This window comes from Anopheles cruzii, chromosome 3, assembly GCF_943734635.1.
Source record: "Anopheles cruzii chromosome 3, idAnoCruzAS_RS32_06, whole genome shotgun sequence".
Taxonomy (NCBI): domain Eukaryota; kingdom Metazoa; phylum Arthropoda; class Insecta; order Diptera; family Culicidae; genus Anopheles; species Anopheles cruzii.
The window spans coordinates 37,976,023-37,999,008 of NC_069145.1; the positions used below are offsets into that span (position 1 = coordinate 37,976,023).

Consider the following 22,986-nt stretch of genomic DNA (forward strand, 5'->3'; position numbering starts at 1 on the left):
CCCAAATTGCTAATAGCGGGCCATTATGCCAATAAAATTACCCGTAGCCTACTGAGCAGGATGCATCTACACCACAATCAAGGCACCACAGTTCAGCGCCACGCAACAACGGTGCCAAAAGTGGAAACTTATTGTCCGTAGCATAACGCAGCACTCACCGATCCCCGGCCCCGGCCAGAACGGGTCAGGAGGTGAGATCCCTAAATAAGTTCGACCGGCAGCCTAATAATATGGCATGCTAATGAGAGTACAATAAATATCAATCCACACCGAACCCGAACTATAAATGTAAATATCACCTCATAAATTAATGACCCCTATGAGGCCATTCCGCAGGATGCAGTGGTGGGCGGTTCGTGTGGGTGGTGTGTGTTCGCGAGTGGTCTAAATTATTATTCGCGGTCAGTACTCTCACACACCACACCGGTGTCCGAAATGGCCCTCGGTGCACGCGGCAGTCGGGGCCGAAGTGCATAATTGAGCACCGAAAGCCGAATGGGGTGTCGAATTTGAAAGTCAATAGAAGCCAGCCAGCGCTGCGATAGATGATGGACATCGATAAAAGATCCGACCTCAATGCAGCACACGGGGTGGCCGGTGCCGCAAAATTAGTTGATGATGTTTCCCGACCGGTCCATTCCATTCACCCGGTGCAGCCGCCGGTGGCCGTAGCCGACGCTGGATGTTGTCCTGGTTGGCCGGAAGTAATGCTGTGGCGAAACTATCTGGAAACAGTGATTGTTCCGGGACACCGTCCGGCGGTGCCGACTGTTTCGCACATTAACGTGGCACTTTTCTCGGTCACCACTCCCCTGCTGCTCTCGTCCACCGGCCATCCCTTGGAGCATCTTAATTGAAAAACTTTCACTCCGCCACTTTGCTGCATATTTTCTTATCTCGAAGTTTTGTTGCGGCCTTCGTTTTATATTTTGCTTCTTGGTTTTTTTTCGTCCGAGCACCGCCCGCTATCGCCCGAGTGGCATATTTTTAATCTCGCGAATAAATTACACGCCGCTGCCCCGGAGCTGGGGCCGGACATTGCTTCTTAACGCCACCGTTCCGCGTGGAAGAAGTGGAACTTTCGCGGTCAGGACACGCGGGCGGGTTTTCACTCGTTTCGCGCACTGCCAATGTTTATTTATTATACCTTAACTTTCCGCCGAGTTTCGCTTCCGGCGTGGTCCGGTCCGTACCACTGCGAGGCAGGTTGCCGGACAGGTGTTTCCGGTTTCTTGTAAGGTACCCCCGTTGTCCGCCGGAGGTACGGATTGGGTGTGAGGTTGGAGGACGTCAGAAGCTCGTAGTGCCCGGTCAGTTCCTCGTACTCGTCCACCAGCGCGGCCTCGTCACTGCCGGCTCGGGGATCCTCCTGCTCCGCGCTGCGGTCCTGGTCCGGGGCGATGTCCTTCCGGCGAGTGGCACCCGCAGTCATCACCATCACCGTCGGGTTCATGGTGACCATGTGTTCCTTCAGGCAGTTCTGGAGCAGGTTGAGGAAGTACAGGAACGCCAGCAGTGTCAGCGCGGACAGTGCCGCTCCCTTGCGCTTGCTCGGCGGCTTCCCAAACGAGGGCGTTGATAGAAAGGGTGGCGGTGGCAGCGGGTGGTGTATGATGTGCGGTGCTGAGGGGCCAATCGGTGGTGAGTGATAATCGTAGCCTCCGGGGCCACTACTGCCACCGTAAGCATCCGCACCGCCCGAACTGAACTTTGTGCCGTAACCCGGTGAACCGTCGGCCGCGGCCATCAGCGGGTGGTGCACGGAGTGGAAGAGCGGACCCATCGGTGGGCCACCGTCGAACGCCGGTCCGTAGCCTGGCCCGAGAGGGATCGTCGGTTCCCCGCCGTACGCCATGTTCCAGCGGCTCGTCTGCTGACTCCGATCGGCGGCGGCGGCTGCTCCTGCTCGTGGCGTCGAATCGGATGCACCGCGGAATGAGTTCACCACCATGGTTGCAACGCAACTGTTGCACCGACGATGCACCGGGCGTGCTGCAAGCCGCGGGCACAATTATTGACGGGAGCGGAGCGGTGAAAAAGAATAGCGAAACGAGCGAAAACGCTCACCGGTGGGTGTTGACATCGAAAACCGAGAACCGTGCGATGTGGCCACAGTGCCGAGAGTGAAAAGAGATGGCCCCATCTCGGTCTGGCCAACGGGCGCCGGGCCGGGCCGGCCGGGAGAAAACACATGTCGGATCGGCACCGTTTAACAAGCGGTTCCGGCGCACCCCAAACACCCAACTGACGGCCGGAAAGTGATGATTTCTCGCTGCAGCATGCTGGGCAGGCAGAGACACAGGCGGCAGAGGAGCCACTATGGAGCCCCTCACCCGTGACCGCTAACTATCTATTACAAGCCTTATTAACTGCTTTCTGAAACTGGCTGGGCCTGACCTACCTTGTCGCGAGCATGAACCTTGACAGTGACGCCAAATTACACGACATTTGCCTTGAATGTGCACCAGAATGGAGAAAACTACATTTTGATGCTAAAAAAAACAGTAAAAGTGCAGCACGATGCAGCACTGTTTGAAGTAGAATTTAATGAGCAACGTTTTTGGCTAACCACATACATGGCAACAAAAGGTGTTCCGATCATTTGGAGCTTTAAAATTTAATCAAATATCTATTTGGTTAAACTCACGGTTGGGCCTCTTTTACCAACATTTACTGATACAGTGGAGAGCGAAAAGAGCTTTAGCTACTGAACATTTGAATGATATGTTAAAATATGACTTTATCTTCGTTTGAAATCGCGTTTTCCAAACGTTGGTTGTTACTTTGAGCTTCGTTAATGAGGAAAATTATGACGATTAGGGGACGTTTTGATTTAATCTAGTAAACTGGTAGTAGAAGTTGGAAACTTGAAGCTTTCAGTTTTTCACACCAATTTCCTTCGTTTTGCTCGATAATAAAACCACTAGAGTAGATGTAGTTGTTTATTAGTAACAACCAGTTAATTTTTCACATGTTTTAATATTTAAAATGCAAAATCAAAGCTGAGAAGACATTATATTATTTCTGATCTTGGAACACAGCAGAACCCTCGAAGTATTTAACCGATAACCGTAAACTAACCGATAAAGAACGTAAGTTGGTCATTATTATGAGTATTCTTCATTTGTCCCTTTGTCGTGATTATAAATTCTCCTTCTTATCCGCCAATTACAACCGATTTGAACTGCAACAGAGACAATGTTAATTTCTGTTGCTTACTGTATCGGTGTGTTTTAATCGACCGAGATTGTTAACCCCGCGCCAAACTCCCTGTCACTCCGGTCCAGGGAATCAAACTCAGACCGCCCGTGCCACAAATACGAACATTACCGACTACTCAGTCAATGTTTGAGATAAAAAATCGACAAGTAAAGAACACGCAACTTGTTATAAAATCCATAAATGTTGTGACATAAATGCAACCAAATTATTATGATAAAATCTAAACAATGTATCAAATGAGAAATGTTACTTCGAACGATACGAACCACTTCATGAGCCCAAAGCTCAATGTTGGATATTGGGATTATGTAGATGTTCCTTCGTTTCGAAAAATGAAACGCTGATTAGCAGTAACTTTGCAACAATGTTGAAAACATGTTGTTAACAGTTGAACAAACAATGAAGCAATCTAAATAAATCACTTTTCCAATATGCAGTAGTTAAGTTTCGTAACTAAGTAGTTTAGTAAGCTTTTTAGGATTACTTTTCTACTACGGCCTGCAAAATCGCTTTAATCTTCCACGGATCTTCATCGGCTGCCTTTCCATCAACTTTGCTCCGCTTGAATGGTTTCATTTGGGCATTCTGTTTTTATTTATTTTTGGCTTCGAGATTATCTCCCCGAAAGTTATGTAATACGAAAATTCCGACCGAAATCCCAGACTCACCACACCAACCGTCATGCAATAGGCTTTCTAGCCTTCACCCGAACGCCGTAGAGCGCTTTTGGTTTTTGTTTCAATTTCGGGTCTATGTTTCGGTCACTGCTCTTCCCTGTATCAAGTAGGGTATTAAATTTTTCGCTCACTCCGTCAAACCGCATTTCCAGCAAACGGCGTAATAACCGTTTCCGGCGCAATCCGGTCCGCAACCGATCGGATCGGTGCCGCACACGGCCCGCGGGGAAGGACCATCTTATGACGCGGCGCACTTAAATAGCCGGCCATTCAGGGCCGGAGCACTTGTGTGGCCTCGCATTGACGCAAGCGAATCTCTGCCGGCGGCGACCGGAGACCGTTTGACCCACAAGACCCACATCGCAAAGCCCATCGGTTGGATCGTTTAATCTTCCACCAACGGCAACGTCAAGTCTCAAGGCGAAGAAAAAAAACGGAAAATTATAAAGCACCCCATACGACAACACAACACAGTTGGGCGGGTTTTGGAGAGAGGCTCTGGCGAGACCCGGGCGATCCCCATCCCGACCCAACGGGGCGGGTTGGGAACCATTGTCGACATGTTCCCTGGTCTCTTTTGTTGGACGAGAATTAGCCGGGAGTGACAGGATGAGCAGATCAAACGCCATGCCACGACGGTCACCCTCGGGGGATGATGCATTTTTACAGCCTCCGTCAGCTCGTCGCCCGACGGAACTGCTGGCCCTCCGGATGAGGGTTGTCAGGTTGCAGCCGGTCCCGCGGAATCCCCAGTCACCGCTGATTCTTCGCAACTTTAGATTGGCCTCCCCGACGACGCCAGCTACGGGTGCGCGTCCTGCCGGTGAACGGAACTGCAGCGCGGGCGAGACTGTGAGACTTCAAAAGCCGAAGTTAATTTGGTCCCATTTTGTCGCCTCCCGAGTGCGGAATGCGGCTGGAAAGACGGCAATATGGAAATTCCAGCCTGGGCTGGAACGGGTTTCGGTTTTCCGTTGCTGAATAATTTATTAACTTTTTAACAGGATTTTTTACGAGCTTATCTCGATGAACAAATGGCTTTATCGGGAGATTTCCACAAGTTTCGTGCAAGGCGATGTGCCCGGCCGCAGGGCGTATGTCGCGTCGCGGAAATGCGTCCGTGCCTGGACGAAGGGAAAGGATACGAAGAAAAGCTATACTTCTTTGTGCAACGGCCTCGGTCGTCGGGTTTGGGAATTTCATTCGAGTGTTTCGTGAAAAGGATTTGATAAGTGTACTTTACTTGGCACATTTTACAATCTGCTATGTGGACCTTTTTCTTGCGCTAATTTACATGCGCGGCGCGACAACAGGTACTGAATTTATTCATTAAAACGTGTCGCGGACGTTATTGCAAAGATAAAACCCATCGTGACTTCATTCAATTTCATTTCCCAAAATTGATAGTTTCTAGACGGGGACACCTTTGGCCATCGCACGGTTGCGCATCCTTCAGAATTAATAGGATCCACTTCTACTAGTAGATGGTGTAATCCCTATTCCCTCTCGATTACTGCTCGAATCGTTAAGCAAACAATGGAACTGTTGTAGAAAGCTTTTGATACGCAAAACCTTGACCAATGGCAATCCTATTTTGTCATTCTATCAACCATTATTTTGGATAATCGATTTTCCATTTCGGTTAAACAATTTTCGGGCCGTAGTTCCTTTATTTTGTTTAATAAATGAAACGAACGGGACAGAAACATTATTCTCCCCAAAAACAGATGTTTTATATGCATAGGTTAAGAATTATTCTAAAACAAGACCAACTGTACTGTGCATTGTGTGGACCAACACACGCGCAGCTGCTGCCTACGCCGTGCAATCCGCAAACTACCACGATAATCCTATTTCATCATCCCGTTTTACGGCCGTTTCATTTGTGGGCGCAAAACTAGTGAACCGTGAAACGACGCCCATTTATAATTCAACGGTTTGGCGCTCGGCACTTCACTCGTTGCCTACATTACGATCGGTAACGCATACACTTATTGTGGCATCTCATAAAAACGCACCTTCATCCTATCGGGACTACGCAGGGCTCCTGCGTTTGTCATAACTAATTTTGCCTGGACTTTGCCACGCCACCGACACTTGCTCCTACTGAAAGTGTGTCCTTATCCACCGTCATCAACGGCGTCATCGTCGTCGTCGTAAAACCAACCGCCGACCGATCCCGCGGGCCATAAAAAGCGGGTGCCGGGGATGAATAAAATATGGAACAAGAATTTTCATTAGTTCCACATCGCAACGGGGGCCGTGTTTTGGCGACGAGCGGAAATGCTTTCACTTCCGCCGCACGCATCCTAGTGAATAGCGCCCGGGACTTTCCGTCAGTCAGTCAGTTAGTCAGGACACAAGTGGTTTGGGTTTCACAGAAGCGCATTTGATCAGCAAACGGGACCGGGACGGGCACTACGGGAAATAGAGAAACAGAAGCGCGCTCTTTACGGTTCTACTTGTAGCGTCCTGGTTGGGGGGGGGCGGTAATCCACTGCCGTCGTTCGGGTGCACTAGAGTGTGATCTTGCAAGTGCCAACGGGGGGGAACATTTGTGACCCTAGCGCATTCGATCCGTCTAATCCGGCGAACCGTGCATAGGTTGCATTAAATAATTAGGGTTCGCCTGTCACTTCAACCGTTCGCAGCGAAGACAGCAGCATGGACATTAGAATCCATCATTCCTCGACCAAAGTGCCAGAGTGTGTTTGGTTTACTATTTTTGTTGATCTTCCGATCCCACCGAAAGTGGGTCGTGCAAATGGGTGCTGGTCGCAAGGGCAACAGCGAAAGGACATCGTGTCATGTCATCAAGCCAAACTCATGAATGCATAATATCTGCATGGAGCGCGGAGTTGCAAATTGCACTTATCTACGACCGAAGCGGAGTGTTTTAATGGCACGGAAGGTGATCTTTTTGCTACTTCACTTTGTGGTTCCTCTGTTGCCCAATCCACTGTTTGCGAACCGCGATTAATTGTAATGCAATAATTTTCAACCGCATTCCAGCTTGTGAGAAAGTTCGTCAATAATAGGCAGCGAAAACGATAGAAGCTCTTTACTACAAAACGTCTCTATTGTGTTGGGAAGGCGGTTCGAATGTTTACTTTTTTACAAAAATTTTCCCATAAAACATATTCTATCGTAATCCATTATTTATCACGCTTCGAGCGTCCCTTTACAGTGGCGTCAGTTGCACCGGGTGGATCCCGAAATCCCGAATGTTTGAAATGTTTCTGTGCCTTCCTTGTGCCTCAAATAATCCTAAACTAACTCGGCTCAAGCGGCTCATGGGCGTGTCATTGCAAATTCAACAGCACTTGTTTCTGCCCAATAAAAGGACCATTCTGGCGCTGTTTGCACATTTCGCTTCAAATTTGCACAAAATTTGCATCACATTTGATTGTAATTTTTCCGGCACCGAAAAAACGAACCACGCGAATCTTCGATTCCTCGTGCCGTTTTATACGCTTGCAGCGTTAAAAAAGGAAATAAAACACGCGGCTCCCTCTTTGTGGAGCACACACGTTTTGGGGGGGGGGCGCGTTAAACTGTTCGCCCGGCTGGCGCGACTACTTGAATCGACTTTTCCCGTGTGTCATCAATTTTTAAGTATCCTCAAACTTCCAGTTCCACCTAGCTCGCCGCACGTCATTCGTACGTACGAACACGTTGGACCAAGCCACGGCAACGGCCTCCACTGCCCTGCAACAGCTATCGGTTACGACCTATCCGCGGCGGAAAGAAGCGAAACTTTTATATTCGGCGTTGATACATTTTACATTCTCGGTAAGCCTCGGTATTTCCTTCCTTGTTCTGTGAGTGTATGTATGTGTTGGATTTTTGATTCCATGTTCGGGCTGCCACTTTGTGGACTCCAGCATCCGTCGAAACGGGATCCACGGAGTGATGGTCGAAAATCGTAAAGACAAAAAAAGGATTGCTCAGGCCTGCGTTGGCGAGGGCGCTTTTACTGCACGACCCCAAAATTTACAGGCTCTTCGACAATTGCTGTCAAATGTCGGCTACTCCGGGGCCGTGTCGATCAAAGTTGCGCCGCGTCAGACTGCCAATAGATAATACTGTACCGTTTTGAGGCTACTACTGATCGGGAGCCGTCGGATCGATCATCGAAAAACGCCCAAAACGCCCTGAAACGAATGGCGTCTGGAAAGCGTAAGGGGGCAGCATCAGCAGTGGGGTAGCTTTCCCGGCACAGCCAAAAGAATGTGACACCGAGCAGAAAAAATACACAAAAGGAAAATAATAGGGCAGCTGCAAAAAACCATCATACATTCTTTCAAATTGTGGCCTCAGTCGAGCCGCCGAGCATGCCGCACGTTTACTCAAACGCTTTATGCACACACGGCATCCGGCGAGAGGCGAGCAAACGAGTGTGTAAATATTGTGAGCCACCACCCCCCGAAGGGGAAAAAGAATCCTAAAACTCCGGAAAATGAAACACAAACGATGTAGCGTCGTGGTCCAATGTTGGTGCCATTGGCTTTGGTCTTTGGTGAATGGGAAAAGATAAAAAATCTATTTTATAATTCCGCCGGTCTATAATTCGGTTTCGCAAAAAATGATTGCAACAATGGAATTTTCAAAAGCTTTTGCGCTTTTCTGATGGTTCGCGAATAGCAGGACCATACCTAAAGTTTTCACAGTTGTTAACAAACTTCACTGTACAGTTCATTACTTGCTAAAAATGGTAAATTTATCGATGGGAAAAAATGAAAATAAATATAATTTTTTATTTTATATATTTTCATTGGAAAAGAACAAAACCTATTTAGTTTAACTTCCAAGCTTCTTTGATAAACTGATATATTTTTGAGAATATTTGAACATAGGTAATAGCGAATGCTGTGGATGCTGTGGAATTGCATACGCCACCTTTGAACCATTGCAAAACCTTTGCATTTTGTTTGAAAGTTCCTAACTGTACATACGTGAAGAGATTGGTGTCCACTGATTTGGAATTTCAATAGAACTTATTAAACGACCCCCACAACAAATAACACAATAACGTGAATTGGGTTAGCAAACGAACACACAGTCTGGGAGGTGGTTTTTAAGCTTGTCCTCAACCTTCCGGTCGTGAACCGGAAAGAAACAAAAACTCAACAAAAAAGACGACCCCACTATCGCCAGGAACGCACATGCTGACGGTGGCGGCGGAGCGATAAATGTGTCACACGCTTTTCTCACCGGCAACGGCCAACATAGCTGGCTGCCACTCACGTTCCATCTGGCGGCTGGCTGGCGGTCTGTGTTCGATTTCGTGCTCTTCCACTTCGCAGCATAATCCACGACGGCACGCGGTGGCCACGCCGCTTGTGGTGGAAAACATTTTAAAAGTTTATGGCACTTTGTCGCCAATAGCGGACTGTGCCGGGCTTTCGTCGACTCCGAGAATGGGAATCCGGGAAGGTCACGAGCTGCTTTCGCCCCCGCCGCCCCACACTTGGGGGCCGCTATTTGCGTGAATGGGCCACGTGCGTGTGTCGCCGCACGGTGGCCCTTTTCGGTGGTGAGCAAACAATAGGGTAGAAAGAAAGCCGAAGAATTGTGTCACGGAAGGGTAGAGAATTTAAGTTAATTCTGTTTACTTTACGCACTGTGGGGCAAGATTGGAGATATCTTCGCGGTGACTTTTCGCGCGGGAGTTTTCTGCGTTCGCTGATAACATCTTAAGTGCAGATTGTGCATATATTGGACTGGAAGCGCCGTTTCGCCGAAGTATGGGGCTGAGAAAAATGCAACTCCGTGGTGGGGAGAATCCGAATCACTTTACCGCCCAAAGTAATCCGCAAACAGAGGAATGAAAATTGATTTTGGAGTTTGATATCCGTTGCCCTATCGCTGATGGTGGGAAGTTATCCCAATCTTGTATGGATTTCTTAAAAACATTTCCTTTCAATTTGTTTAACGTATCCCGCAGTAAATATGGTCCTCTGACGTAACTGACGGCGTTTTGAATATAATTTTATCCACCATAATCCACCGTGAGTCGCTTTACTGTCGTGCAGCGTCAGCGCATATGCCTAGCCAAGCTTCGATGGGCTAGTCATGTCATGAGAATCGTGGACGACAAAACCGCAAACCTTCAAATTTTATTGAACACAACGTTGCTCTAGACGTACTGCTGAGCTTCGAAACAAGGCGACCTATACTCTTTGACATTCCTGTCACCAATCAGCCTTAAGTTTACTTTTCGTTTCTTATTTATAGTCGATTCCGCGGGGAACTTCTTACCTTTACCGGATTTGGAAAGGGTCCCCGTTTTGAGATGCCCCTAAGAAAATAACGCAATTCTTGTGTGGATCGTGTTTCCACCTTGGGATGCCTATTTAGGGGAGTACTTTCTTATCATCCGCTTTCTTTCTTGTGTTCCATTGGGCACCTCATTGGCAGGTTAATGACAGGGACAGTTTGTACACTTTTCCCTTCTGGACCCATTCAGGTTTTCGATCCTTACGTTTCATGACCCATTTCCGGTTAGAATTCACCTTCTTAAGGGCACTTTTATTAGTCCACGTATCGTGCGATCCAACGAGCTTTGCGTTGTGTGGTTTTCCGCGCTACGTGACCTACACCAGTTACCAAGTGCTAGAAGTAGCTGGATGTTAGTGTTGGTCTGAACAGGCTCTGGGGTCTGCTAGACTAGGATGTCAGTACTACTGAAAAAAATATCTTTCTTCTAGATCATGTCTTACAAGCGTGATACCATTATTTTAATACTTTCAAATCGCCCCTTCACAAATGTCGATGTATCTCGCTCATATAAGTAATACCATCAAATGCTGTTAGGTTGTTCTTTTGTTACTTCTTCAAAGTCTTAAGCAAGCTGGGCACCAGTGGTGTGTCAAAGTTGTAATTAAATTCTGATTGTGACTGAAAACGGAAGAAAAGTTCCAGAATTCGGTAGCATGTTTAGTCTAGCGTTCAAACAGGCAGCGAGTTTTCCAAAATCTCACACATTACACACCACCTAACAATTTTCACCGGTTCACCGGTGATTGGAGCGGAACGGGTCCAGAGTGGGCGCTCGTCATCGAATTCTCGAAAGCAATTAGTAAAATGGTACGATCCGTCGACGGTCCTCGGGTTCTGGGCGAAGAATGGCTTGTGCACTTCCAATTCCAGCCATCATCACGCGGCCCGGCACATTGCACCCCGGGAGGGAGCGACCGACCGACCGACCGGGAACGTCGAAGTCGAACCTCCATCGCTAGCATCGCCAGCACGATCCACGGCCGGATGTGCGGGCTTTGTTTCCGTGGGCCCCGCGAGTCCCGCGGGAGGCACAACAATGAAACTCCGCGAAGAACTCCGAAAAACCCCCCGGTGCACCTTGAGAGGCAAAATAAAATTGAAAAACACGGAACGATTTTCTATACGGCCACCAAATGCATGCTACTCTCCCGCTATGCGCGCCGCCCACCGCTTCCGATGGGCGAGACCATTTTTCGGCACTCGAGTGCTTTCGGGTGGATTCAGAAGTAATTTCGCATCCCGCCGGCAGAGCGCGCCGGCCCGGGACAAAAGTCTCAATTGCGGAGAGTCTCTAAATAATGAGTGATGCTCGACTCGGCCAGGAAAAGGATACGGCACTTTACGTGTAAGGAACCTGGGCGCTGGCGCACCCGGGATGCGGGATTTTCTTCGCTCCGGAACCCCTCCAGAGGAATCCGTAGTCAAGTTTTTATTTTATTTTGGCAACCGGCGCAGTCTTTGTGTTTCCCAAGCAGACCATTTTCAACTGTAAAAGTAAAAGCACTGCGCTGCCACTGGCTTTGCTTTTTACGTGACGATTTCTGTTTCCCAGCCATTGCGCACATTTTTCCGCACCAATGAAGGTACCTTGGGCACCTGGCCTGGCCGGGAGCGACTGAAAATTATGCCATGATTAAAAGCCACCCCTGACGGATCTTGCTAATGGTGCTCTGGCTTGGAAGTTGGAGCATTTCTCAAGAAAACGGCCGGGGCCATCATGGGCCATCGTCTGTCAGCTTCGAGTACTTTGCTCCACTTAGCAACAACAAAGCCAAGACCCGATGGTCTCCATCAAGTGGTGTGTGTGTGTGTGTGTGTGTGTGGGTGCATAAATCTCCGCAGGAACCGCAGGGCAATGACCGCTGGTGCATCGGCGGCGCATATCATACATCTTCGAGACCCTCGACGAAGCGAGCGGATCGTGACGGAACGCCCCCTTCTTTGATGGGGCGTCAAGTATTTTGGGCCTTGTTTTTGGTCCTTTTTCACTTTCACTACGCGCGGCGAGGGTGACAAAAAACGAAACCCGTGAAAAACCCTTACAATCTCCTACGGGTTTCTTTCTAACGCAGCTTAAGAACCGTTTGAACCGCGCCGTCTGCTGCTTTTCGGCACCGGCTCCACAAGAAGCATTTGCGAAATTACAAAGTAGCATTGACGGATGCAAACAATGCGGACAAAGCGTTTTGATCTTTCCTTGTATATATATATCTCTCTCTCTCTCTAGCGTCGACGAACGGAGAATTCTCCAAAAAGGACGCCCATCGAAAGGCCGCGAGGTATTTCACCGGCACACGGAGGATGTCCAGCGCTATTCTTCACCGTATCTTCGGAATCCTCTTACAGGCCCGGTGGAGCATGAAAAGGTGGAACCGTCGACCGTACTACGTCACCTTGCGATTCATTTGCATCGACGCGCGCGGAGACCATTTTCCTTCTCAACGTGGCGAACGAATGTCAACGTCAACGTTGCTCCGTCCGGGTTCCGCTCCTGTGCGCGGTCTTGGCCAATTTATTCGCCGCAGAAAGTTCGCCGCACTGATGGAGCCTTTCGTTAAATATTTCATCATCGCCGTCGTCGCCAGCGAGTCAATCAGTTCGCCGCCGTCTTGCGCCACGGAGCGTGAGACATTGTTTGGGCACGGAAGGAAGAACGGGAAAATGGAAACTGTTCAAGCAGGAGCAAGACAGGACGGTAAAATCACATTCCGCACAATGCCATTTCCTTGTCCAGGTGACGTCAGCAGGATCCGTGACCGTCGCGCGCATTCGACGCTATTGACGTCTGGCGGACACCGAACGAAGGAACGGGAATATGTAATCTCATCATTATCGCCATTGCGCCCGCATAGCCGTCGCAGGACGCGCCTCCGCTTTTCAATAACCGTCAACCTGTTCCGCTTTTCTGACGCGCCCCACCTCGTCCACCTCGGTGTATTTGTTTATCAAAATCTATTTCCCACACCGGCACACAACACCGTGTCGACCGCTGCACCGTGGCCTCCTCGCGAAGATGACCGCAATCTGGCCAAGTTGACGAAAGCCGGAGCCAAGACTTTGCCCATGCCTTTGCATCGCCCGGAAATCCTTTGGCCAGGACCGGTCCCGGAGCAGTCGAGGCCAAGAGCTGATCAATTATCTGATAAGTTTTCCGGGGCCGAGCGTTGTAAGCCAGCTCCGCCGGCCAACCCCGAACGTGCCCGGCCAGCTGGGTTCAAGACTTGGCCCCGAATCTTGACACGGCGCCGATGTCAATCGCCCTGGCACCAGAAGGCAAAGAACTAGGTCACCGGGAGATGAGTTAGCCTTCCGGCCCGTCGGCTATCCGTCAACCAGGTTTGTGAAATCCTGTTGACAGCGTCTGAGCTTTTGTCTCGAATTCGGTGGCACGTTAGCGGTGGAGCTGTGATTAAAAACGGTGAATACGGCGGTGGCTGCGACCCATCTTCGGTGGCCAGTTTCGAGCCCCTGCTGGCCGTCGGCCGGACCATCGGCCCGGGGGGCCGCTGCGGGAGAGCTTTCTTAAGATGAAGCGATTAGCATCAGCAAACTAACGGCCAGCGCAACTTTTTGATCGGCCACACGGATGGCTCCAGATTTGGGGCGGCCGCTTCGACTGTCGGTCGATCAATTACTGATAAGCCTTGACCGACCTCCTCGGCTCGGACTTGGCCGGTCGGAGCATCCGTTTGGTTCATTTGGGTCACCGTTCCATCGCTTAACTAAAATCGCCACCGAACAAATGCGGCCTGCCAAAGGCAACATGGCCCAGGCGAGCACATCCCTGCGTCCCGCACAGGATTAGGGTGATCCGTGCAGGAAAAGTCCCGGTGGACGCAACCCCGGCACCGGGTCCCAGATAGTTTCCCGGTCTCCGTTCCGTTTAGGCCACACCAAGCGGCGCGAAAGGCACAAAAGTTCACTCATTAAATCCGGTGGTTCTCTTAATTTTCGGAAGTAATCTCTATCCGGCCCACCCCCTGGACGGTGCGGGAAGCGTTGTTTTTTTTTACAAGACCAAATACCGTCGCTTCGCGTAGAGTGCTGCTTCGCCCGAGGATCCGCTTTCGCCTCCGCTTTATTTATGAGGACATTTATGAACTTTTCGATTAAGCAACCACTTCCCGCCGCGGGTTATGATGTTATGCTGTCGTTGCCGAGGGGTCACACAGCTGCCACTTACTTAAGCGCACGGCGGGTGATCCCCGCCCGGGAGGACGATAGTTCGAGTTGCCCGCCGGGGGCGGGGGCGACTGTCTGTGACAGGGCAGAACCGCACCGTGCGGCGCGACGGTTGCGAAAATAAGGGAAAATCTCGTTCAGCCTTCCGTTTCGTCCGCTAGAGGCGCAGCTCGTATCCTGTTGAATATTTCAGTGCCTAGTGCGCCTTTGGAACTTTGCTCCAACTTTACGCCTTTCTGCGAACCCAAGAGGCAGGCCAAGTTTAATCTGGTACTCATTTAAACGTTCCGCGGCCATTGCTCGGTTCGTTACGGCATTAGACCGGTGTTCACCGAACTATCCGCTCTCCGCGCATTTAAATAGATTCACTATACCGACGACAATTGTTGATCAATTTTAATCTTGAAATCTTGAAAACCAGGATGCTTCGTTTATGCTTTGCTACTTTGCACGGTTACTTTGCACGGTTACATTCAGACAACACGCAGTTCAAACATATTTTTCGTGTGCCATCCTGTTTTCACTTTTTCCCTACAATTCCCGTTAAAACGACCATACTTCACGAACAGTTCTTTTACATTTTATAGATGGACCTTTCAATGCCAGAAGATATACCAATTGCATACATTTAGGCGCAAGTGTGAAGACGCAAATTCATCGTTAACAAACTAAAATCAGGACGGTTACTTCTGCAATTATTACACATGGATTCGGAGGATGGATTTATGGTAATTTATGAACTTTTGAAGGGTATTTTTTCCCCATCAAGAAGCAGCGTAATATTTAAAAAAGAAATTGTTTTTGAACCATTGTTTTGAAATAACAAACGTAGTGTCACTCTAGAGCAGAATAACTGGCAAACTTATTAGTGGAGTATCATGAAATTTTGACAGCTTTCTTTTAAAGGTTAACACTAATTTAAAAAGGGGGGAATGCTATAACACTAGCGCCATCTATGTGTTAGGCCCGAGCCTTTTCCGCCCATGTGTTAATTGCAATTAGTATTCCAACTTCAGTTACGGAAATCCGGTTAGAAACTATCAGAATTCACGTCGCATTTACTAATCTTCTCCAATGTTGCTGAAATCGTCGATCATGCCACATTTACCGCTCGGCAGTGAAAGCTTAAACAATTTCAAGGGAAATACAAAAACCGGAAAATTAATTTACGTCACCGTAACACGTGCATGTGACTTTTATTCAAATTCATGTGTTTGGTGTGGCCACACATTGGACATTCATGCGAAACGCAGCTCCTGCGGCGTGATAAATCAAACGTGCTTGCCTGACGCATGAGCGGGCTCTTAAAGGCTGGGACAAAAACTAAAAAGTCTGGCTTTACAGTGTCCATATGCTCTTTCATACGTGTTTTCCCGGATCCAATTAACGGACGATTAATGTCAAAATATGTTACCATTCGATATCGCGGTTCGCTTGTTGGGTTGCACAGTTAGTCACAGCGAAACTGAAACTCACGTCGTGGCCGTCCCATCCTGCACCGTTGCAGCGCTGTGATTCGAACAAATATCTTATCATCGAAAGCAATTGCTCACCTTTCACCGGAGCAGCGAAAATGATCGCCAGGCCGCCCATTCCCGTTCCAGGTCCCATTTGCGGCAGATCCGCGGATTTATATCCAATTCCGAACGTGACGTGGCAGCATCCACCGTTCGCATGATTTGCAACGCTCTGTGTTTCAGGGGTCCGCAATCGCGAATAACATATTTTCATAATGCGCGAACGCGAACACTCGACGCAGCCGGGATCGAACCGTTTATGATCGATAGCACTTCATCCGTGTGTCTCATCACCCAGCACGTTGCACATATGCACGCAGCGACGCACGCCTGGTTGCAGTCCGTAAATCGCCATAATAGGTTGATGGTCGGAATGGCGGAATGGGTGACGATGGCGCACCATCTGTGCCACGGTGCCAATAAGAAACAGTGTTCATGTTTCCGCGAAAGCTACCCTCCCTCGTGCCCTCGTTCTTCCCCAGGATGACGGCCGGGTTGCCGGGGTGGAAACAGATGGGGAACGGGATATAACCTACGACGCTTGCTTACAAGCGCGGCCAGGCGTGAATGATGGACCAAAAAAAAAACCAAGCGAAAGAAGAAAGAGTAACATGAGTGAATAACAGTGTGACACATTCTGCGAACACTTCTGAATCAACTTATGCATGTCCCGGTAGTCTCTTCCGAGTGGACGGATGACGCCTGGGACACTGGGCCAACGCCAGCCCCTAATCCGTTATCCTTGCCGGCCCGCACACGGTCAAGTGGCAAGAACGAATCGAATCTTGCCACCACTCGGTTGATGGTGACACCCGACCGAGTCACCCCGGAGAGTCCCCGGGAGAGAGCCTTATCGCGTAGCATCAGCAGCAGCTACGAACGGAACCTGTAGATGAGGGCGACCGCAGGATAAGATATATCTGGGCATCAGCACAAAATCTCCCTTATAATAATCCTTTCACCAGCCAGCCAGGCAACGACCCGACAAGGATAAAGTCCTGTACCGGAGCCCTGCGCCGTCGTTGACAACTCCCATCTAGCTCGACGCCGACCGAAGCGAGACCGGAGCGCCAGCAACCTGCAGAGCCCCGGGGGTGGGCGAACACCAAAACTTTGCCCAATCCCAACCACAGACCGAAGCGAGTTTTCGGGCGAACCCCAACCCAACCCCCGTCCGGCCACACGCGGCCACATGTGTTGAAACAGGCAAAATTGCTGATGCATATCGTAATTCTATGTTTTTATAATAAGCTTAATGCGTATTTCATCAACCATTTACCGGCTGCTGCTGGCATCTTCGTCCTGGCGCGCCCGCCGGTCGCCGGAGAGTCGGAGAACTTTTCGGTCGGTGGCTTGAAGACGCAGGCAAAAAATTAAATCACTTCACCCACAAACGTAGAGCGAACGAACTGCGGCGTGACATGCCAAACGCGGGCCAAACGTTCGAATCGTTTAGAGTTCCACAGGGCATCTCCGTCCGCGATTGGCGATAATGATGGCGTTGATGGCGCGGCACCGGTGGTGTCACCCGCCGGCGGTCTATGGAACGAACGCAACGAAACACTTCCATTCCAACACCGTCAGAAAACCAATCGGAAAAAGGATCCGAATCGGACCGAATCGCTGGAGAAGGGGTTCACCCAGCCAGCTGTTGCCACTCGCGCCAACGGGTGAAGCCCCAGGTCCGGATCCGATTGACGCACCGATTCCGAAACGACACCCGCGTCCGGGAAGCGGGTTGGGCGAAGTACTCACTAATGTAGCGCAGCGGTTGTGAAGATCCTTCGCGCCCGGAGACACCGTCCCGGCCCGTAAACAGCACCTGCGGGTGTGTGTGTGCAGAAATTAGTGTGCAGCTCGTTAGCATCTTTACACTTCCGACATCCGACCGGTGACAGTAGTTTCAAACGACCGCCACAGGACTTTGGTGGATAAAAGGATAACTATTCGATTAATCAATTCCACCTGTGCGCGGCGAGGTGCTTACTGCTTTGGAGAGGTGTGGCGATTTCAAGTCCCATGATGACACCGGAACCGTCGCAAAAAGCTGGGGCGTGACACTCGACCACACGTTGGCACAGGACATCCCGACTTCAGCAGCAGCAGCGTAAAGTTTGGTGCGTTGTTGGCGGTACTGTACGTGATATCTTTAGTTAAACACACGGTTCGCACGCGCTTTAAGGCGTCACGCCTTGGGTCACTGCCATTCGTCAGACCGCCGACTCATCACACGTTCCTCGGAGTCCCCCACGGTGTGTCTCTCATTTCCTCCCAGACTACCACGGTGAATGGTCGGTGCCTTGTCGGTAGGTCGTGCGAAATCGAAAACGATCGCGGAATTAGATCACGTTCTAGCGACAGCGTCTCCGTCAGCCAGCGGCTCCGGGTCAGACCGGAACCCATCAAAACCGGACGGGCGAGGCCCGCTGGTTGGGCGGGTTGTTCCGGGGTTGCCGTTCTCCATGATGCCGAGCACACGGTACACTAATTGTGGCACAATAAACCAACATAAACACCGAGCGTGAGCTGATCAATCTGGGCATTCGTCGCCACAGGACCTAATTTTGATGAAAGTTTGCGCGGGTGAAACACAATACTTTGGTGTGACTCGACTCACGATTACCAAGATGGACATTCTCATCTAGCAAATGGAGAATGAACTCGCTGAAGACAGCTGTCTGTATGTGGTTTTAGGAGTTTCTCACACATGGTGCTTAAGCAACTGCTAGAGAAAAAGAAATTGTGATGTGCTAAAGGCATTCGAATATGTTCCGCGTTGCTTGTCATAGCACTACAGTGTGTGCCTTACCCATTTAAATGTATAAATCGGTAATAATTACATAAACAGCAACACATGCAGCAAACACAGACAACAACAATAGATGAGTGACAAAATCGAATGTTTCGCCCGTAATCAAATTTAAACACTAAAAATAAACATCAAACAACGGCAGATATAACGGGAAATGAAGTAACTGTTTGACCTTTTCAATACACGTGAGAAACTAATTTAAAATAAAAGCTAAAAGCGTGTTTCCACTGTAGAGCTTTTCGCTTGCTAAAGAACTTGCATAAATGTAAGATGTTGACCACACTACAGTTTCCAAACGCCTAAGTGCCATAAGAATGATTAGAAAAAGTGTCTTATTGGGTTCAACATGATGTGAAAGAAGGAAACCCATTTGTAAATTACTGCTTGCTCGGCAGAAAAGAAATGGGTTCTGGTACCGAATAGCCCCTGGTGACGAAAATTGGATTTATTACGAGAATCATCAACATAAAAAGGCCTGCGTAGAGCGTGATGAGCCAGGTCCATCGCAAGCTAGGTGAAATATTCACTGCCCAAAGGTTACGCCGTGCATATGGTGAGATATGAAAGGTGTGGTGTAGTTTGAGTTTTTAAAACCTAATGAAATTATTGATGGATAATCCCATCGACAACAATGAATGCGTTTGCAGCTAGATATGGCCATAAAACGACGAGGGTGGGACAAAAGACATAATAAATCGATTTTTCAACATGAAAACGATTGACCGCAATCCGGTTGAAGTTTATCTCGAAAATGTCGGATGGGATCCGCTACTCTACCCGCCGTATTCACCAGAAAGTGCTGTTTCAGATAGTGCAGATACTACTTCGTTGCATGAGTAACGATTTGGCAGCACAACGGTTCATTTCTTATGAAAGTATTGAAAATATGGGTCTCGGATTTCTAAAGATGAGAAGTTCTGTCGACACGGAATCCATGCATTACCTGAAAGATAGAAGAAAGCAGTAGCTAACGATGGACAATACTTTTACCAAATACGTCACATTTTTTGTTGTTCTAGCTATTCTAACGGCATGAATTAATTCAAAGTCCTTATAATATTTCGAAGAAGAACGACAGCCGGTGTTTAAGTATACGGTGGCATGCCTAGTATATGAGGCAAATTCAAGATTTATGTTGGATAGGTTAAAACGTTGTCCTGATTAGTAACAGCACTCATGAATTCGTAAGCTTACGCGGTAATGGAGTTTTGCTTAGGACGGAAAGCACAAACCGCGTTTACTAATTCATTAATGAATATAATATAAATACCTGTAATACCGCCGTTAATATAAATACCTGTAAGTACACTTAAAAAACAATATGAGTTTATTTCTTCCTCACGTTATGTAATATTTGGACGGCTGCCCGTTCGTTGACGTCTCTTCGCTTATCTGTTTTACTGTTTGCATCAAGTGAAAAAAATTTAAAATATTTTAAAGGCATTTTCAAAATAGCAATCGTTAAAGGAATTCTGAAAGGAATTTATCGAATTTCAATTTCATCCTGTTACGATGTTTACATCATTCTTGGGTCGTCGCAATAAGGTATCAAATCGAGCTCATCAAAAGTACAAAGTGCCAGGCGCCTCCATCAACCAGGCTACTGGTGCAACCGAAATGGTCATTACAGTTTCGGGAAACTCGATCCTTGTAGCACTATGAAACCCTTCCCAGAATGCTAGTTGTCGCACATTTCGTTATCTAAAGTTAATTATTATTTGCAGAATCTAGGCATACGGACACAGCTGCCGCTACCCACAGGGGGTCTAGTTTAGGAATCAGGAGACAACTGGAACCGATAAACATCAATATCTAGATGAATATTTACTCCTGATTGCGTTCACGAACCGGCTCGGCATGCTGACCGCCGGCGCTGCCCATCTAATAAACTTCCACTCCACAAACAACTCTTCCACGGCCGACATCAATGACAATCCTCTGACACACTGATTGAAAACACCTCGCCCGAAACGTCATCTTCGTTGGCTTTCTCTTTCATACATTGCGTGGACCGGTTGGAACAAAGAAACAGGATAGAAATAGCATGCAACCGAACCTCAATCACGACCTGGCAGCATCAGACGGGTGCGTCGGTGATTATGGGCCTCCTCATCCTCAGCCACGGTCGACCTCCAGGTCCAGGTCCAGGTCCGGCCAAGTCCGTCCGTTTTACCGTTGCTGCCAACGCCAGGTACCGATCGACCAACGGCCGGGGGCCCAAAACTCAAGACTCCACTCACAAAAGCAATCGGAAATTTATCGCCTATCATTTCCATCAGATGACAAACAACGTACCGTAACCTCCGGCGGCCGGCAGAAGAACTAGAGGGCTACGTTTTGTTGCTCCAATGAAACCGACTAAACACTACACACATACTCTTTGTGTGTGTGTGTGTGTGTGTGTGTGTGTGTGGGTAGGTGCGGGGCCGAAGTGCAAATAGAATCTTCCTCTGGCGGAGAATTGCAATCGTGGCCGTAGGCTGGCCCAAGCTGTCAGCCCATAACCATAACATAACCTCAACAATCAATAAAATCTTTCATCCATTCGGCCGGCCCCGACCGGATCGATCTGTGCGCCGTTTCGACACTCGAGCCGAGCCGGAACGGAGATGATCCTTCCCGCAAGCCCATCGGACCGTTTGCCAATTGCCTGCCACGCCAGGAGCTGCCCCAAGAATCCTCTCCGGTCAGGTACCTCGTGTGTGACCAGGCAGATACCAGTGAGGAGAGAGAAAGAGAGACAGAGAGAGAGGAGTGAAGGTCGTAGAGCATCAATGACAGAGCTGGTGGTGGGCTCGGTTCTGCGAAGGCACTTATTTATGAACACTTCATTCATACGATATTTACACCTCCGACGAGAGAGAGAGAGAGAAAGACAGCGAAACGGGGGCGACGGGTGGCAGGGTAAAAGTTGTCCCATAAAGCACTCGACCACTCGACACACGCACAGTCACCCCGGGCTGGTGATTGCACCGGAAGCCGGACTCGATTGGAGCCGGAAACGATAAAGTGCACGGCAGAGCCATAAACAAATCATTCCCGATGTTTCACATGTTGGCGTGGGCCCGCCGTGTGCTATAACCTTTGGCCCCTCTCCGGGCTGACAGGCGGCCTGGCCATCATAACACGCCCGGCAGAACCACAATCCATCTCCGGCGGCCCGGCGTCGAGTTCTCAAGATTGTTTCTAATCGTCCAATTTGTCCCTTCGCTCGGCTCAGCGGTTGCAGCGGTCCGGCGGCGAGTGCGGTCCAGAAGCTCCCGGCCAGGCAACCGCAGGACCGTGAAAAACGGCACCTTAATTTTGCGGTCACTTGACCATCGCACTGAAGCGTGACTTACGTTACGACGAACGAGAAGCGGGCCCGCGCTCGGTGCGATGGCATGCAATTTGGCCATCCAATTAAAGCCCGCGCTATGGTTGAGTTGACGAGAGATGAACCAGCGTTGTGGCCACCTGGAGCAGGCGGAAAGCCACCGACGCCGGACCGGGACGATGCTACGCGGCGAAAGCAAAATTAAATTAAATGTAAAATCCTTCAGTGCAAATAGTTTAAAGAAACAAAAACTCCTTTCCACGGTGGCCACGAGGGCCCACTGGGCGTGCTAAGTGTGTGCTTATGATGCCATTAAAAATTATGTTCCTTCCGTCAGCCGCGCAGGACGTTCGCCTCATGATCACAGGATCACGATACGGCCGCCAATGACTCATAATCGTGCCCCCCTACCACGCCCGGCATGTCTTCCCATAAAACTCCGGCGGTACGGGCACCGGAAAAGGAATAAAACTCTGCTCCAACTCTTGACCATTCACGAGGCTCGGCGGCGATAGCCCACTTAAAAGCGCCAGCTTCTCAGGCCGCGGACCGGGACAAAGTGTACCGTTGGGACCCAAAGCGGACCGGTGGAGAAATGGCCAAGAAAAAAGGCTGCCCAAAACATCGGCCAACGCCTAAACGTTGAGTAATCATTAAAATTAAGGAGCGCCAAGGTTTTTTTTTGGCTTCTGGGCAACTGGGAACCGACCCCGAAAGGCCGACCGTATCCTTCTGCCAATGGTTACGGACGGGCACGGTCGCACGGAGGGAAAGAAGGACAACATGCACCGTCGAAATGCACCGCACCGCCTGTGCATTTTCCGGTGCCGAAAAACAACATTATCCCCGAGCCGATTGTTATTTGTGTGTTTGCAGTATCGAAGTGCCCGATTTCCCGAAGGTCGGTTCTTCGTCCGGTCCGACCAGAAATCAGCTGACGGAGGGGGGCTTACATTGCGGCCGGAGTGGAGTGCAGCA

At 49.3% G+C, this 22,986-nt stretch overlaps 1 protein-coding gene across 1 annotated transcript; it reads right to left on the reverse strand.

The window, feature by feature from the left end:
* Nucleotides 1-1,141: 1,141 nt before the first annotated feature.
* On the reverse strand, nucleotides 1,142-1,951 carry LOC128270341 (uncharacterized). Its single transcript, XM_053007740.1, has one exon. It carries the CDS (start codon nucleotides 1,949-1,951, stop codon nucleotides 1,142-1,144), a length of 810 nt encoding a protein of 269 aa, XP_052863700.1.
* Between the last annotated feature and the right edge of the window lie 21,035 nt (nucleotides 1,952-22,986).